This window comes from Tetrao urogallus (genome assembly GCF_951394365.1).
Source record: "Tetrao urogallus genome assembly, chromosome: 3".
Lineage (NCBI taxonomy): Eukaryota > Metazoa > Chordata > Aves > Galliformes > Phasianidae > Tetrao > Tetrao urogallus.
The window spans coordinates 13,667,852-13,687,177 of NC_136815.1; the positions used below are offsets into that span (position 1 = coordinate 13,667,852).

Here is a 19,326-nt window from a genome sequence, read left to right on the forward strand (position 1 = left end):
GGTGTCCATCATCTGCCCCTTCCCTTTGTACGCCCCACTAAGGATTGCTAAAAGGAGAAGGCTGCACAGCTCTTCTCACTGTCCCTCTCCTTGTGCTGGGCTGATCCCAAGAGACAGCCCCCATGGCCTTGGTATCCATCACATCACGCTCCAGTACACACAGATGTGATTTTAAGTCTGCCTGGACCAGCTACAACATTGACCCACATAGGTGCTCAGGGGACAGGAACACCTGTAATAAAGCTCAAGCAGCTAGATATGCAACAAGCTGGAGTTCCTGCTCGGAGGCAAAAAAAGAGGAAAAGAAAAACGGAAATCTTCCTGCAAGGTTTAATTTAATGGAACCAAATAAGGTACACTTGGTGTTGAAGTTGTTTTCTGGGATTTTCCATTTGTTTGCAAGGGTGGTTTTGCCTTGAGAACCTTAGGTTTTTGTTTTGTTTTATTCAAGATTCTTAAAATTTGTAAAGAAAGCTACAAGGAATTTTGTTCGTATGAACAGATACTCATTTCACATTGTCCAGAGATAATTTTCCTTAGAAAAGGGGTAAAACAGCTAAGAGAGTGATTTTTGCTGTCCGAAATCTGCAAGCAATATATGCCTTTTTTAAAACCTAAGTCTTAAATTCCTGGCAAGAATATTTTTTTCGGGCTTATGTTATCCATCTTCTCTTGTAATATTGTGGTGTTAGAGTGCTCTGATGATACCTGCAGCTTGCTTCAATGCTGTGCCGATATCCAGATATGTGGTTATCAGTGTAGCAAAAGCCTTCACCAGATCAGGTGTCCACAAGGATATCTGCCTTGTATCCTGGATACCTGTGGAAACATGAGATGACATCTTCAGGTCCTTGACCTTTTCACAGCATTTAGTAACCTGAGCCAAACAGCTCATAGCCCAAAATGGGAGGTTAGAAGTGTTTGGCCAGTAAGCCCTCCTGCAGGTCCAGAGGAGCTGCATGGTGCCATTCACATGGTGTGGGTTATGAGATGGGCATTCATGTGGGTCTGTTCTAGTGGCAGCACCATCCATACACATGTGCCAGTGAATCTGCACTTTTTCAGCTTGGTCTTCTGTGAAAACAAGCCCCAGATACACACACCTAAGTACCTGTGCAGCATGCTCAGTGCTCTGCTCAGGAAGAGAGAGGAGGGGAGAGGACAGCACAAAGGGCATGCAAGAAGTGTGTGGTGCTTGGCTGAGGCATATTAGGAAGAGGCAGTGATTAAGGTGGTATATGAACTTTTGGAAATATGAAGGTGAGGGAGACAAAAATATTGGATTATTAATGAATTTAAAAAAAAATTAAAAAGGGAGCTCTCTATGGAGTTCATAACACCTTCCTTCTCTTATTAAACTTCCTGTCATGCCTCACCGCTGGAGACACTGTATAGCTGCTGTCTGTCCCTGCAATGTGGGTAATACTGTGCACTCTGAATTCTAATTGATTGATCCCCCATGTGATCTTTTTTTTATACACTTCTGCTCTCTTTCTGCCAAGTTGCCTTTTCTCCCCTCTATCACTGCAGACAGCTAGATTTCTTACGTAGACCAGGAGTGTGATAAATTAATCCCCGTCGGTGAGCCGTGATGTATGGTGCAGGTCAGCTCCCGTGGCCGGGAGATTTGTATGCGTGCTGTGCACCGAGGGCCGCGCACCCTGCATGGCAGCAGGGTCTGCTCAGCGTTAGAGCTGCTCTCGCTCCGGGTGCGCTGAGGCAGGGCTGAATGCGAGCCATGTGTTTCCCCTGCAGCCTTGTTGGCTACCAGCTCAATGGAAATCTCCGCCGTCTGTGAAAACCTCCTGACCGTGTAAATTCGCAGACTTCCCTTATCTGATTATGCTCCTGTTCTGAGAAAAGAGGAGGAAGGAGCTGCAGTATTTAGGCTTCGTGGTAAACACTCGAAAATAAGTGCTTTCTAGGTTCTGTCTTTGTTCGGGGGTATAACTTGCAGATGGGGAAACAGCAGTCAATTTCTTTTCTCCCTCACTGCTCCCACCACATAGGAGGTCTGACAACTGATACACCTCACTTTCCAAATAGCCAGATCCGCTCCTGTTAGTGATGGAAATATGGTCATTAAGACTGTTATTCCCACACAAAAATAAGTTGAATTAACTTAGACATGTCAGCAAATTGCTGCATGTTAGTAATGCTAGTTGACTGTAGGCAAAATCAAGACAAGCATACAAACGCCTGACATTTGCCCCGAGTTAACTGTGCCTACATGGCCACCAGCAGTGGATTGTCTAGCACAAGATAACTAATGCTTGAATTTATTTTATTTTATTTTTGTTATGGCAATCAAGAATTCCAGGGAGATGCCTGATCATGTTCTGTACTCACCAAATGTCCTTGAACTCAATTGCTTGCAGAGATTTCTAGATTGCTTAGACTGGAGCAGCTGCTTTTCTTTGGCTTTTGTTATTTGAGGTCTTTTTGCTTGCTTTTGTTTTTCCTATGCTGTAGATATAGACCTTCTTTAGTGTCATAGACGGTAAGGCCAGAATGGACCTAGGGATCGGATTTGCTCCAGAGCCACAGGGTTTCACCCCGATAAGCCCAGGTAAAGGCCAAAGAGAACCAACATGTTGCTGGCATTTGAGCCCTGTGCAGTGCATAAACCACCAATTCCATGAAATCTCCTTAGGAGATCCCAGAAGATGAGCTGCAGAAGGAGGCAAGGAAATCTCGCTTAGCTGTCTTAGCAGAGGATTCTCCCTTCAGCATCCCCCAGCCCCTTCCAATATCCTGTTGCCAGACCTGCCAATCTCTCATGTTTCCAAGGAAGACAAATCTGTAAGAACCCAACAGCAGTGTGGCCCAACAGCAGATTGTACTTAGAAGATTGTGTCGTCTTGGGCTGCTGAATTTGTCTAGTTTTAACTTCTCACTGCTGAATGTTGTTATGCCTTTGCAGCAAGTTTGGGAAAGCTCTTGTTGGTGTAAGAACCAGACTGGTTCTTACATAGTGGCAACTGATCTGAAGTAGCTGCAATTAGTTTTACAAATACAAATTAATTCTATGGCTGTGTATCTTTCTTGTGGCCTGTGGTATTCCAGATGATAAAGTAGATGACCTATCAAACTGGTCTGCCTTTAAAAGTCTGGGAATCTGTGTTTGTGGCCCTCCACAAAGATAGACAGCAGAGTTGCTAAAAGATCTTCTTTTTCAGCCAAGGAGCTGTTGCTGAACTGAGACGTAGAATCAGTGATGTATCTGAATACTAATAACCCTTTATAATAAGCAAAAATGAATAATTAGTGCAGCTTGATTTGCTGAAAGTCTTTGTGGTTTTGAATGCTCTTGTTATCTCAAAATAATACCTCGCTTTGTAATGCCATCCTAAAATAATTATCTTGTGTGAGTTCTGGATAGTAAAACTGACAATGCACTAATCAGGCATACTACCACTAACTCATTCTAATAGATGAAACGATTGACTTTAAATACAGAAGGCAGTGAATTGCAAGGTCCCCACATCCACAGAGAGTAATGAGGTGCTCTGAAGCCTACTGCACAGAGCCTGAGTTGCTGGAGTGGCGTCGCAGTATACTGGTCATTTTGAGAGAGATTAAGCAGGAATGTCTCAGAATCTGTGTGACTCAGCTTTCTGCAAACTGAATGATGATTCCAGTCATTTGGTGTCCCTGAAGCTTCTACCAGTGGCTATTAGAGTCTGTTAATAGTCATTGCCTCTCTTGTTTTCCAGATTATTCAGGACAGAATATTTAAGCACATATCACGTAACAGCTTAATATGGAACAAACATCCTGGAGGGTTATTTGTACTGCCACAGTATTCCTCATATCTGGGAGATTTTCCTTACTACTATGCTAATCTCGGTGAGTGAACTCTTCCTACACTGCAGTGGTAATGGGAATATCATTGATTCTTGAATAGGATGTGCCAGGTGACTTACCATTCATATCTAGTTAATGATGGTTCCTCTTTCCATTCCCTGCTCACTGCAGACTGGAATGTCTCTGACTCATCAACATGCATCATGTGCCTCTCGCTTGCAAATATTGTTTTGAAAAAAAATTGGGTCCCTTCATACTTTTCAGTTGCCGGTAATTAATGCCTGAGTTACTGACCCGTTCGTGGCCCAAGGGGACATAAGAAGGATAGGTTTTTTTTGCTTACTTTGTTTATTTGTGTTTGGCAAATTGGAAAAGTGGTAATTTACCCATGACACTTATAATTGGAGTGCATAGTGGGTATGGATTTATTCTCCATACTGTGTGTCCTCTTACAGATTCCAGTAGAGGGAATGAATAGAAGTTAGGTCCTTGGCTTTTTCTGAAACAGATTCAGTGATGAATTCTGTGGGGGGTGTGTCTGCAATCTGAAGTGATCCTGCTTATGAGACTGCTTCCACTTTTGGCACAGGCTGTGCCATCCCACTTGTGTGATCTGTGCTGCCCACCTGCTAAAAATTCACAGTTACCGTGATAAAGAAGGAGAAGAAGAAGGTTTCTGTGGGAATTTTAATGAAAAAGGACTATGACCCCACACAGATGAGTGTAGATAAGACTGAGAGCAGTAATGAAGGGCAGAAGCCAGTACGACCTGTTATTTCGGGCAGGAAAGTAAATCACAGCAAGACAAAAATATCAGAATTGAAAGGCAAGGATGTAAATAGAATTGTCAGCTCAGGAGGTAACTGAAGATGCACGTGGGTGGGGATTGATCCAGAAAGAGCAAAAGCCTTACAGCAGCTGTAATAGAACTAAGGAAACAGAACATAGTTCCGGAAGTCAGGGATGTACCTGTAGAAAATGTCATGCATTCAGAGCCGGGCAGCAAAACCAGACAGCCGATGTCAAGAAATTTCATTGAGCAAACTAGGTATTACCTGTGGGGCAAACTGAATGAAGGAAAGAAATCACAGGACATCTGTGGAAATAACAAGAGAAGGCAGTAACTGTATTGGAGTCAGGTGTTTCAGAGGAGGTGGGAGTGAAGTGAAGTGTCATCTCTGATCCATGACTTAAAGAGATGACCTAAAAGATTGGGAAGGCTTGCGTTAAGCACGGGTTGTTTTACCATCTCCAAGTCCTTTAATCTCTACTAAATGGGGCAATTTTGTCTTTACTGAATGCGTATCTGTTTGCTTCAGGTCTGAAGCCTCTCCCCACATTCACTGCCGTTATCCATGCAGTAACTCCTCTGGTTTCCCAATCTCAGCCTGTGCTGAAACTCCTGGTTGCTGTAGCCAAGTCCCAGTACTGTGCACAGGTAAGCAGCACTGTTTGTCAGTCACGTTGGAGACAGAACTACTGTCCCAGGAGTGAAGAGCCTATTGATTTCAGGTCTTCTCAGTCTACATTCAAACCCTTGTTTCTGTTCTCATGTTTCCTTTCTCTGAGATGTCTAGTGTCTGTGACCTGCATGCATGGGAAACAAAAGTTCTGAGTATGATGTGGTTGGAACAGAGACAATAATGAAACCCCTTTGTTTCAGGAGACAGGTAGAACAATGATTGCACTTTGAAGATCAGGTTTGTGTATGCTGCAAACTGCAAAAGGATGTCTGTGTCTCAAGAGTCTCTACATGATTACCTTTCCTCCTACTGTGGCTCTTAGACTCAGCAGTGCCAAGATTTTAGCTCCTCTGAAAGAAACCTCAAGGAGTTCAGTGGGAGCACCCTCTTACAATGGAGAATCACAAGTATTTTAGCCAAAGTAAATCAGTGACATCCATGTGACCTGGCTTAAACTGAGACTTCCTGAGTTCTTGTTCAGCTTACATTTACTTGAGAGGATGTATATAATTAGGATGAATGAAATTACTGTAGGAAATGTTGTTTTTATACAGATTTGTATCATTCTCGTTAGTCTGGACATTCAAAATCTGGAGATCTGAATCTGTACGGCTCGGACTGCATTGCCAAAAGCAGTGTGTGATCGTGGTCCAATATTCTCTTTCAGATTATTGTTTTATGGAATTGTGATAAACCCCTCCCAGCCAAACACCGCTGGCCTGCCACTTCTGTGCCTGTCATAGTCATTGAAGGAGAGAGCAAGGTAAGTGGACAGAAGCATCATAAAAGATTGCATATTTTCTCTGATGGGACCCAAATTTATTTTTCCAGCTGCTTTGATGAAAGCTTTCCCAACTCCACACCAGTCCTTTTCTGTTCCTTGGCCTCTTGTGTCAGCTTGGTCACAGAGTCATATTTCATGCACATGGCCGTGCTCTCAGAAATCCTCAGCCTGGCAATCAATGCCAGCAGCCTGAGACTCATAGGTGGGGTCCTATTTTGAAATGTGGTTCTGAGAGTGGGTAGTTCTGACCTTATCTTTGGAGATTACTCCCTGCAGATGCATGGAAGTGGTGATGCAGCTGGATTCACTGAGTTCTAGCAGTCAGAGGCAAGGCTTGGGGATCAGCTACAGACTCAAAAACAGAGGAAAAGATGAGAGTGAATAGTACTAACCCACCTTTGAAAAGTACCTTCTTTCATGGCCATGTAGGATACTTCTGTCAGCAAGGGGATCCCACCACGAAACAAAGGAAGGGACAAGGGCTGCTTTCTTGGAAATGAAACCACTGTGTCATCTCCTGTTGTGCAACAGACTTTTTTTTTGCAATTCCACAGAGCTGAAACAGACAGCACTCAAATTAGAAAAGAGGCTTCTTTTAAAAATCCGCAGTGAAGTGGATGATTCCTCTCCAAAGTCAGGCCTGAGAAAAGCAGGGCTGCTTCTGTGGGCTCCTGGGCTCTGAGTGACACACACGTGGGCTGGTCCCCTTTCCATCTCTATTATCTGGCTCTCAAGCTCTGCATTTGCAAACAGAACTTTCAGCTGCTTTGGCTGTACAGTCCTGTTTAGAATTCATGTTTGTATCTTCGGTCTTTTGCCCCAGTTACCTTAACAAGGGGAGAAACAAGGGCCCTGCAAAGTTTTCATCTAATGGCATGTGCCTTTAGCTAGCCTTATATATGTATCAGAAGAGTTGCTGCAGGACTGAGAAAGGCTGTAGTGGTTTTTGAGCCTTTGCACGTTTTTTTTTCCTTTCTGGAAAGCTTGCAGAGGTGAGATAGAGGAGAAGACCTTTGACCGGTTCCTCTGCGTTTGTCAAAATTGGCCCGGGCACTGTTTAGATTACAAATGAGTCTCCTGAGTACACAGAGGTGTGTTTGTAGTGGACAGTCTCATCTCTTTTAATATGCCAATGTATGCCAATGGCTTCTTGTGCAGAAAAGCTGCTTGTTTGGACAAAGTGTGCAGAGCCATAGCTGTCCAGTTCAGAGGTTGTACAAAGGAACTGCTTTTTTCATCTTCAGGCTTGACGGAAGCATACTGGCAGGCACAGTCACTATGTGCAGGGGATTGCAGAGGTCTGCCTTTACCTAACCTGCACTCCTGTCCTTAAAATCAAGATATATTATCGCATGCATTTTACAACAGAGAGCTTTAACTACTAAAAAAACAGCTGGGTAATTCTGTCTGTTTTCCATGGTCTATAAATGAATAGGATGAGAGTCTTGGTCTCCTAATGACCTCTTGTTCTGCTTTGCCTCTGCATAAGCAAAGCAAAACTGCCAGCACCTGCCAGCTCACCTCTCCCTCACAGCCCTGGCCTTCCAGGAGTGAGGCCCATCACAGCGGTGAAGAGATGCTCTCCAGACAGACACTGTGAACCTCCTGACATGGAAGGCAGAGCCCTCTCTGAATCGAGGCATAGATTTAGGGTACTGCTTCTGAACAGGCTGCAAGGGACACAGTACTGACCACGACCATAATGTACTACATGCAAAACTCCACTGTGTCCTTGATACCAGAAAGCGATCTCTCCCAAGAAGGCCTGCTTTTTGTAGTTATTTCTTGGCATAATAAGCTTGAAAGGAAGTCTATTATATACCCAGGCTATTTTTCTTAGCAAATGAGGGAAACAAATGGCATCGTGTCCTTATTACCACTCATCAGTTCTCAGAAGGTGCTGATTAGTCTTGTAAAGAAACCGTATGGATTCTCATCTCTTGCTGTTACCTTTTTGATTTCACTTTCCCATCCATTTCCTATTTCAGTGAGAACTATCCTGCCATGCTTTAAAAAAAAACATTCTGCATGTAGATTTTATATGTATATAGCTGTGTCACTTAAAAATGTGACTTTTAGACATGCTACACGGTCAACATAATTCTTGCTGCAAACAAAGCCCGACAGATAATCAAGTTCCTTAGTGTATTCTCCTTTTTTGATAAATAACAATGCATCACATGGCAGCAGCTCCCTATTGATTCAGCAGTAATGACCAGAGATGGAGCTGTGCCACTTACAGAGGTAGAGTCCTGGCAGCATGATTTCCTCCACACACATGTACTTCTTGGCTTCCTAGCCGTAACCTTACGAGCACTACAGAGTTCTTGTCAGCACTTCGTTGTCTCTAAGCCTCACACCCCATGGAAGAGCAGAGGTACATAACTAGCTTCCAGGGAAGCTCTGGTACATCTAATTCTCAGTGTGGACCATGACAGTTTGTCACATAAGGAAAGCAGCCTACTCAAAAGAGAGAGATGTGTTCAGAAATTATTCCTCAACTAGGAGGTGTAAACTGACTGCTGGGGTGACAAAAATGACATTCTTTCCCTCATGAGCTGAGTGGTCCTTTCTGTCAGACAGACATGCAGTGTGCCTCAGATGAAAGGACATAGGAGTGAGGAATGAAATAGAGTATTTCCCAGGGAAATTAGTCCTTTAAGTGATTTTTTTTCTTCCCTTTCCTGCCTTGGATACCCACAGGTTATGAGCAGTCGCTTCCTACCCTACGACAACATAGTGACAGATGCAGTGCTAAGCCTGGACGAGGACACCGTGCTTTCAACCACTGAGGTAAGCGCCTCTGACATCTGGAGAGTCTGCCCGGCTCCTTGGCCAATCCTGAGCACAGCAGATAGGCTCTTCTCTTGCTGGTGGCCAAATGTTAAGAGGTTTCCTGTGATACTCCTCAGATTTTCTGTTTTTCACTTGTTTCAGAAACCCTGCCACTGACTGCCATCAGAAGAGCTTTTCACCTCGGTTAATTGGCTCATCATTAGCATATGGTTCTTCCGCTCTTTATTATTTTAGTAGCATAGCTGCGGGCGGGTGTAGGCAGCCAGGAGCAGTCGACTTTAACTCTGTTCTCACTTTTCTGATTAGGGTAGGTTTTTTTTCCCCCTGTGCTACCGGTAGGATGTAGGTGGGGAAAGAAGGGGTGTCAGCAGCAGGGGATTGCTGTTGCTCCAAAAGAGAGCATTGCCATCTAATACAGCATTTGCTGGGGAATGTTTTCTTGCTGACTGTTGTGTCTTCCCATAAAGTTGGAGATCTTTGCTAGTTGAGGTGTTGGAGTGTTTGTGCTAAGAGGAAGATAGCGCTAAGGAAGAAAAATACTGTAGAAAAGCAATTTTTACAACTGGGATGAGTATTGATTTCTGGAACCTCTTCCCGAGAACCACAGGGGAAACTGTTGACAGTTTATATAGAGTGCAATATTTGGGAAATACATTATTAATGACGGCCAGGGAATAGCTTGAAAAAATTGATTTTCTTTTGTTTTCCCTTTTTTTTTCCCCCCATGTCCATGGTTATTCCTTTCTCCTCATTTCACCTTTATAAAAGCGCTTTCTTTGTCAGTGATGTGGACTTTTCATTGATATAATTGCTGCTAGTGAGGAAATGCCTAACATTAGCCACCAGTCACTGCTGTATATCCTAAGATGTCACTGAATTTGTTCTAAATGGATGAGATTGTAGGTGTTGTTCTCCCCGGTATGGTTTTCTTGTGCTGTGGTTAAGCTGCTCCAGATGGAGCCATGGTAGCCCTCTTCTGCTTTTCAAATGGCGTTGAACCTATGCGATACCAAGGTTACATCCTGGTTGCTCCTGCAAGATGAGGAAGAATACAGCTGCTCCCAAATCATGTATGTGCGCAGCCTGAGAAATCCTAAACACTGAAATGAAGACATTTGTCATGGGGCTGGAGATCCTAAGCAGCTTTTTGTTCAGGATGAAGAGAGCTATCTCAGCTCCTCGTGGTAAAAGCTGCCAGGGTTCATTGTACTGAGGTGGTAGGTACAGCAGTCCAGCCTGTGGATTGCAGGAGGATTTGGGGCTTTTGTTTTCTTTTTGCCTAGTATTTATCATCATCCTTATTTTGTAGTCATTTGGACTTCTGGAATGCATGTGAGACAAGGTTTTTCTCATTTGGCTTGGCTGTATTTTACACTGAACATTTTGAAATGCAAGTGTTTGTTGTTGTGTGACATAATGTATGCGTTTTTTTGTGGATTCCTCCCTCCTGTAAGCACGATACTGCGTGTTTGCATGGTAGGTTTTGGCTCTGAGCCTCCTGTCCCTGTGGTTTTGGTGGCTCTCTGAGAAGAACTGAGTTCTTTCTTCTCCTTCACTTCTCATCACGCAGCTCACACAAAGAAACAGCCTGTTTGAAATGCTGAGTGTGCATAGTGTGCACTATGAAACTTGCCTCAGAACTGACTGCTCATGGGTGGTCATTGTGGCAAAGCTTCAGGGACCAGAAGGAGCAGTTTAGCAGCATGGTCAAACATGATCACATTCCTGCTGGGAGGAGCAGTTGCCAGACACATCTTCTGCCCCGTCCAGATCTTGTGGACTATCAGTCTCCCCTTTGCAGCAGAATGGTGTGTGGTTGCTCTCTTGAGAAGAGCTCTGTCATGTGCACGGAGGGATGTTTGTGTGGGAAGTAATTAGAAATCAGCATGAGTTAGGAATAATATGAGGATTTAAGGGACTGGCAGCCGGATTGGCTTTTCCTGCTGATCAGCTGAGTGGCAGTGCTGCAAAATTACGCAGGATAAGGACCAGTTTGGGGTTTTTTCTGTTAGGATGGTTGGTTTAGTGGGTACAAGGGCAGATACTTGAATACATGAGTGAAGACACTGGGTGTTGCCGCTTTGTTATTTATTTAAGTTTGAGATTCTCAAACATCTCTAAAGAAAACAGATGTCAGGCTTTATAGGACAGGGAAAAAACCTTTAGCTCTTTCATGTGGTACTGATTTGGATGCGATCAGAGCTATCAAAAAGATAACTGGTTTGTGCACATTGTCTTTCTAGTTGGCCTCAGATTCCATGAAACAACTTGAAAGAAAGTAACCAGTCCTTAGTGTTGTGTTCCAGTACATGTGTGACTCTTCTGTTTCATAAAAGTGCTTGTAAATGAGGGAAGTCTGACAACAATCACACAAAATGTGACTATTCTCATAGCAGCTGTTCTTTGTCTAACCTCTACGCCCTTGACTTTGGCTGTATTCTTGAAAGGTTTTCCAGGCATTTTTGAGCAAGGTTTTGGTCCCTCTGGTACAGAAGGAACTATGCAATGCAGAAACAAGACCCCCTTTCTCTTGGATTTGAATGGAACAATTAGAGTTGTCTTTCTTTTTAAAATTTTAATCTAGCTTGAGCCAAGTTGAATTGAAGGGCCTGCCAACCAACTTTAACAGAAAATAAAAGATAAATAAAAAATTTTCCATATGTGTTTTTACCAAACACCTTTCAAATCAAATGCTGATGAGCCTTCTGCAAACTACTCCAACCATCCATTTCCTCTTATTTGTTTGGTGGGATTCCAGGGCAGCAATCCCGTATCAACCTTTCAGTTCTCTAAGGTTTGAATTATTAAGCTAGTTTCAGTGAGATAAATAAATAAATTAAAGAATCTTTATGTCAGCATTTAATATCTTCTTGTGATTTATACAGTAAAATCCATTTTTTTTTGAAGCACAGACTCCCATGGAATCTACCTCTGTTTTTATTAAGCTATCATTTTAACCCTTGTGGTCATACGTACAGTCTTAAAGGTGTCACCTCAGCACATTAAGGGCTCAATACAGATGGATAATATAAAAGAAATCCACATTGATTGCTTGTTTTAATCTCACCAAGCCACCCCTATAATTTAAGGTGTTTGATTCCTGATTTTCCAAGCTTTCTGTTGACAGTACTGAAATGGTAGGTAAGTGAAATGCATGAATATGTGCAAAAGGTTCAGTTATCCACATGGCTTTTAGCACTCTATATTGCATGTAAGTACGCAGGCCACTCTGAAAGTAATGCCTCCTATTTATTGTCATGGAAACTACAACAGATATAAACAGCATGCTATCACTGTTCGATAGAGCAAATTCTATGTAACAGCTTCATGATAATATTTTTCACATAGTCACCACCTGTAACTGTATTTTTGCCAGTGATGAACAAGAGACTGCATGCCACACATAAAAATTGACCAGTAGAAGTGACCCTCTTTTTGACAGCTGCTATGACAGTGTTGTTGATAAGAAAATGTTGCCCATTCAATCCACCCTTCGTCAAGCTGAACAGATGAAAGTTAGGAGGCACCAAATTTTGACTATATGCTGGGTGTGGTAGGACAGTCCAGCCCAGATTGGTGCTCCGTGATCTTCAAATGGGTCTGGGGCTTGGTGTTCTTATGCAAGAGAAGGATTGTTTTCTTCTCTGGGCTGACACTGGAAGTTCAAGCCTTCAGCTTAGTGTTGAGATGGTCAGAGTTGATGGTTTGTCCTGGTTACAGGAAATCCAGAAGGATCACTCCTTTCCTAACCCAAAGGACAGTGCACATCACTTTACTTGCTGATGGCTGCATCTTGAACCTTTTCTTCAATGAGGAATTCAAATGTCACCACTCCATGGAGTGCTGTTTTGACTCTGGCTCTTAATGATGACACCACGTCTCGCCACCAGTGATGTTGTGATCCAGGAAACTGTCCCCTTCAGCCTCATGTTGGTTCAATAGGTCCTGACAAACTTGCGCATGCTGTTCTTTCTGTTCCTGTGTGAGCATTTCAGAGACTCATCTGGCACAAACTTTGTGACATTCCAACATTGTCACCATTGTGTCCAACACTGAAGTCAGTATTTAGCCCTGTACATATTTCCCTGGTTGTGATCTATCTATTCATGTGGATGAGCTGATCAAGACGCTCTTCATTTCATCCAGAATGTGGCTTGTCTTTCACATCAGTGTTGCCACTTCTGAATTTCACCATCCACCACCTCACTGTGCTGACATCCATCTTTTGATATTCATAAGTGTTCAGCAAGCATTGGTGAATGTCAGTGGGCACCATTTTTTTGCACTTGGAGGAATTCAGTTCCATATCTTTGCTTCATACACACTTCCATATCAAACACTGTTTTCATAGAATAGCCAAGGTTGGAAAAGACATCCAAGATCACTCCAACTGTCCACCTACCACCAATATTTCCCACTGAACCGTGTCTTCTAGTACATCTAAATGTTTTGTGAACAGTTTCAGGGTCAGTGATTCAACCACTGCCCTGGGCAGCCTGCTCCAGTGCCTAACCACACTTTTGGAGAAGGAATTTTTCCTGACGTTGAATCTGACAGTTCATATTCCTGTCATTTTGTCAGTCTGCCCCCCTGCTGCCATGTACAGCATGACAACAATAGGGAATGGAATATTGGTGGGAAGGTTCAGCCTCTACTGCCATACCACCAATATCCACCTCTGACTTCGTGGGCCAACATCATAAAATAGGAGGCATTACTTTTGGAGCAGCCCTCGTACAAATGCATGCACCTACACCAGTTCTTTCTGTAACTTGAAAAGGTTTGATATGTAAAGGGCAAGCTTGAAAATGTTAATGTAATGCTGTGATGCTCCAAACTCCCTTTAATAGAAACCATTAAAATGTGCATAATTATAGGGCAAAATGTCAAGCAGTCAGTTTAATTTACTGATGAATACACAGAATTAATGTTTTGCAACAGTTCCAAGATTTTGAATTATGAATTAGTGGCTAGGTAATATTTTGTTTGTCGACATTTATTGGAACAGTTTTGGTATTCATTTGGTCTGTGCCTTTGTCTGCAGGTGGATTTTGCCTTTACAGTTTGGCAGAGTTTTCCGGAGAGGATTGTGGGGTACCCTGCTCGCAGTCACTTCTGGGACAACACTAAAGAGAGGTGGGGCTATACCTCCAAGTGGACTAATGACTATTCCATGGTATTGACAGGAGCTGCTATTTACCACAAGTAAGAACCCAAAGCATCAGCTGTTCTCCTTCTGTATGAAACAAAGTGGTAGTGGGGAATGAAAGACATTCTTCCGGGGAGGGGAAAAAATGGAAAGATAATAAATGGGTCTACTTTTTATGGGGTAATAATTTAAGTTCTCAGTTTAGCTCTGGGGATCTGGTAATCATTATTGCGCTTGTTGGGTCCCTTTGAAGTCGCTTGTATTTTGAGGCGGTCGGACTGCTCTTTTTAACATCAGGAATTACGCACTTCAAAGAGTTCCCGAATTCATTAAGCTGCTCAACTGAATGGCCTGTAGCATAGCAGAAAGGAGTTTACTTCCAGACCAGCACTGGATATGTGCTGGCTGACAGCTGCAGTCTGCAAAGTCTTCTGGCTACTCTAAAAACATAGTGCAATGGACACATCGTAGGCCAGCATATTGCAGCATACTGGAGAAAACCCCTGTTGTTAGAACTTCCGCAGACCAAAGGCATCTGTAGATGTTAGGAAAAAGTCCACATATTCTTCAGTACCTAATCCAAATCTTAGCAGAGGAGAAGACAGACTGTAGGGGATGATAGAGGTCCGAAGGAGAATAGTTTGAACAATGAGGACAGTAGCAGGCTGATATAATGGAGTTCCTCTGACTGAACAGTTTTGAAAAGAAAGATGGGGGATAAATTCATCAGTATTGGCAATTACAGTATGACAGTGGAAGTGCTCTAAGTCCTACTTCTTGATACATAGGTCTGCATTATTTCTTTTAACCGAGGTTTTTTTCTTTTAAAGCTATATATTTTGTTGCTCAATTAATGCTGTTTATAGTTCTGGTGAGGTATATAATCAGTTCTCCCTTCCTGTTAGAGAACTGAGGAAAAGGTCTGGTGTATGCAGAGTTGAGGACAAAATTTCTGCTTCAGTTGGAATTCATAATCTCTGAAAGCCCAGTGGCTTCTCTTAATAACCCTACTGTTACTTTCCAGATATTATCACTACCTGTACACTCATTACCTGCCTGCCAGCCTAAAGAATATGGTGGACCAACTGGCCAATTGTGAGGACATTCTAATGAATTTTTTGGTGTCAGCTGTGACAAAATTGCCTCCAATCAAAGTAACGCAGAAAAAACAGTATAAGGAGACCATGATGGGACAGGTATGTATCCATAGCATATTTTAGCTGTCGGGATGTATTTATAATTTAACATTTTGAATTCCGTATTAGGCTTACAGAATGAATAACATTCTGGCTATTTTTTGCAGTTTTTAGCTTGACAGAGCTATAAGTTACACTATAGATTTTGTTATTATAGTGAAAGAAAATCCAGAAGGAGTACTGGCAGGCACCTACTTCTTAATTTCTTACACTGTGTTACTTACAGTGATCCCAAACTCATGGAACGTTTATTTTAGTGACTGAATTTTAGTTAAACTCCCAGTTTTCTAATTAAATATTCTGGAGAGAAGACCTCATGGAATGCTAGAAGCAGAAGTAAATTCTGAAAAGATTTTATATTTTTAATTATTTTTAATGAATATTATATACCAGCAGACATATAATGGGATTATATATATTCCTTATATACTGGGGATATATAATGCATATTGTACCTCTGTGCTGTTTTGAAGTATATAGTGTGTTGCGAGTGCTGATTGTCACAACAGAGGTACGTTTTGTTGCATGGTGTCATTATAACTCACTAGCAGCCATGAAGTGGGTACTGTGGGGCCTCTTCCATCTATTAAGTATTCTGTAATTGCAGAAATGGATATACATTCTAGCAACAAGGACGCAGGTTAACTTGAAGGGTATCTGCTCTTCCCTTGTGTGAGTGAGCAATGGGAACAGGGACAAGTCCTAAATAATCTATCTGTGCTGCCACAATGTCTATTATCAATACTTCCTTACTTGCTATGGGAAGGAGGGGTCAGGAAGAATGAAGAGGCTTTCTTTTTCCCCTCACATTTTCTCCTATTAGCGTTGTCCATGTCTTTGGCAGGAGAGTGACTGTGCCACTTTGTAGACTCCATAATCTGTATGCCGCTGCACAGGAATGTTCTTTGGCTGTTTGGCAAAGGCTGAACAATCATTTTTCTTTTTTCAGCATGGGTAGCTTGAATCATCTATGAACTATAACTCTCTCCTAAAGACAAGTTGTTCATGCAGCTTTGGGAAATGTAATGGACTATGTTCATAATTCCTTGAAAGACAAATAAAAAAATTAACATAACCTCAGTGTTGTGACAGAGATTAACAGTCATATGGAAATTCATTGCTAATGGTCAGAATATCTGCTTTAATCCTCCAGCAACAAGCTTTAGTGACTCTGTATAATCAAGAGTCCGTAATCAATGCACATAATAAGCTACCACTTGTGCTGAACTGGACAGGCCTTGGATAAAGATCAAGTCTGATACAACAATCCTTTGGCAATTCCCTGACTTTATCAGCTTCTTCACGTTTTAATTAACACACTTTGAGCTTATGAATTGTTATTTGTTTTTAAAGTGTAGTAGAAACATAAGTGCTATAGAGATGCATGAGAAGTGGCACAAAACAAAATGGAGCAGCTTCACAGCATTTATAGCTTCCCTTAAATAATAGCTCTATTGTTTTCATACACGTACTCTAAGTACAGATATAGAACAATAATTGCATTCAGGCTGTTAGGTCTTATTTTTTCAGAGATGCTGATTTTCAATAGACTTTCATTGGAATTATAGCTGTCCTCAGCTTTAGAAAATTAGTCCATAGAATTTTGCATATATGCAACCTGTGGTGTTTTCCTCACATCAGAGTTTATCATGATGTAATGTGGAACTTCAGTTTATTTTCTGTAAGACACTACTGTCTTCTGCACTGGTCTGGACAGATGCGCTTTGTGGAAGCACTCTGTTTTTCCCTGCTGGACATTTGCAAACAAGTAATGTTTGGCATGTATGGACTTCAGTTGAGCTTAGTTACAAGCCACTTGAAATACATATCGATTTCTGGAGGTCTGGACTTTTTTCCTTTCCTTTTTCTTTTCCTTTTTCCTCTCCTCCTTCCTTTCCTCTCCTGTTCCCTTTCCGTTTCTCTCCTTCCCTTTCCTCCCATTTTTCCTCCCTTCTCCTCCCCCTTCTTCCCCCCCTTCCTTTCCCCTCCCCTCCTCCCTCCTCTTCCTTCCCATCCCTTCCCCTCCCCTCCTCCCTGTGATTTTTAATGTCTTGCTCTCTCCCAAAACAGAGAGAGATGAGGTGAGGCAGTGTGCTGGCAGGTGATGGGAGGCCTGCCCAGGATTGTCATGATGTGGGTGACACTGGACACAGTGAGACTCTGCTCACCATGCTGTGTGGCCCTTAGCATGGTTTTGGAGACCAGGGAGGCCAGCCTGCCATCAGCAGCTGCCATTACACATGGGGTGGCCATCCTCTGACTTGATGCCCCTCGCAGAGCAGATTTCTGTAGACAGTGCTGCAGGGCCGGTTTCTACCAAGCCCTGTTGCAGCTGCACGGCTCTGTGTCTCCCAGGCTGAGGCACCCACCCTCTGGTGCCATTTTGTTGCCTCCCTTCCAGTCACTGCTTAACTTCTGCTCCTCTCCACACAGACATCCCGGGCCTCACGCTGGGCTGACCCCGACCACTTCGCCCAACGGCAGAGCTGCATGAACACTTTCGCCAGCTGGTTTGGCTATATGCCGCTGATCCACTCTCAGATGAGGCTCGACCCCGTCCTCTTTAAAGACCAGGTCTCCATCCTGAGGAAGAAATACCGAGACATTGAACGACTCTGAGGAGCGCTGCCCATGGGGCCGAGCTGCCCCAGCCCCACACGGCCGCCGGCGCCTGGAGCCGGACTGTGCCGGGCCCGGCCGCACCCGGACATGGCGAGCGGCACCCGGCGGTGCGCGGCTCCGGACTGCTTCCCTGCCCGGCAGGCCTCTGTCGCTCACGACTAGGTTGTGTACAGTTTCATTATGGAACATTAAATAATTATTTTTGAAATGATTGCTATGCAGGTTTAAACTTTTTTAATGATAAAAAAAAAAACTATTAAAAACAGAGTTCTTTCTTTAATCAAAATTGTGTTGGTTGTGAATATTTCAAAGCTGCCATTTCTTTCTTTCATGCGCTTGATTGTCATAGCAATTTTCATTCATTTTTCCCCTGCAATGTTAAATGCTTGAATCTCACGGGGAGAAAATGCAGCAGGTTCAGGAACAAATTGAGCACAAGCAGGACAGAAATGAAGAATTATGTTTCTCCTTAACTGCTGATTTTTGTGATATTTCTTTTCTTCATTTTCCACAAGCCGGTTGTGGCCGCTATGGCAGAGCTCCTTTGGATGGGCAGAAAACCAGAGAGCCCACAGCGTGTGTAGTTCCTGCTGGCTGGCGCCTGGCTTTGGGCAGGGAGAGGAGCAGCCGTGCCAGGAGCAGGATGGCAGCGGGGCCTTCATGCACGCAGGAACACCGGGCTGCTCGCAGCAAGGCCTTGTCCCCATGGCCCTGCTGCTGGGCCAGAGCAGTATGGCTGGGGGCAGCGCTGCCGCCAGGCCACAGCCACTGAGTCTCCAGAAATAGCTTTGTTTGGAGGGCAGAAGCGGTGTTGGTGCAAAAAGGGAGCATGTTAGTTCTTGCAGAGCAGGAATTCGGCCTGTAACAAAGTGTTTTATATGGAATCAAACTGTGGGCTTCTCGCTCTCTCTCTCTCTTCTTTTTTTTTTTTTTTTTTCTTCTTTTCATTTTTTGGAAGTGCAAATAGTTGGAGAAATTCCCTTCTGGATTTCTGCACCTGAAGCAAAATGTGTTGTCAGAGATCAGTGCTGGCAGCAGCAGGTTCTCTTGGGTTTGCATGAGGCAGGGTAACTTGAGCTGAAGCCTGCCTTGAAAGTACCGGTGTAGCTCACTCTCCAAAATGGTTTTATCATTTCAGATGGAAGCATTTTTTAAGTTGGAATATCCCAATTGTTCACTTTTCTGTAATGCTTTGCTTATTTATGCGTTTTCTCAAGTGAAGAGTGAAAACAAAGGGTCAGGAAGGTGCTGTGATGGTTTGCTAAAACAACAAGCACTTTAAAAACATTTCACAGTCTCACATCTCTGTGAGGTGCATTGGAGTGTTCTACAGTGATAACCACCTCAACAGCAAGAACGTATAGTGACGGTGCCCAGCAAGGACCAGTGAACCTTCCTATACCTCATTCCTTGGCATCCAGGCTGTTCTGTAGCAGGGGTGAAGAGTAGCTGGAGAATGTTGTTACGCTACAGATGGCTATGTGCTGGAACAAGTTGCCCAGAGATATG

General features: G+C 43.2%; 1 protein-coding gene across 1 annotated transcript in view; it reads left to right on the top strand.

Moving 5' to 3' along the window:
- The window catches only part of EXT1 (exostosin glycosyltransferase 1), a gene marked incomplete at both ends in the record, with an annotated part of 162,702 nt that extends 144,888 nt beyond the window's left edge, over nt 1-17,814 (top strand). The window contains 7 exons of the mRNA XM_079533623.1: nt 3,717-3,849; nt 5,127-5,245; nt 5,938-6,033; nt 8,758-8,847; nt 13,895-14,055; nt 15,024-15,195; nt 17,629-17,814. Of these exons, the coding sequence (XP_079389749.1) occupies nt 3,717-3,849; nt 5,127-5,245; nt 5,938-6,033; nt 8,758-8,847; nt 13,895-14,055; nt 15,024-15,195; nt 17,629-17,814 (957 nt within the window). The remainder of the gene's footprint in view (nt 1-3,716; nt 3,850-5,126; nt 5,246-5,937; nt 6,034-8,757; nt 8,848-13,894; nt 14,056-15,023; nt 15,196-17,628) is intronic.
- Between the last annotated feature and the right edge of the window lie 1,512 nt (nt 17,815-19,326).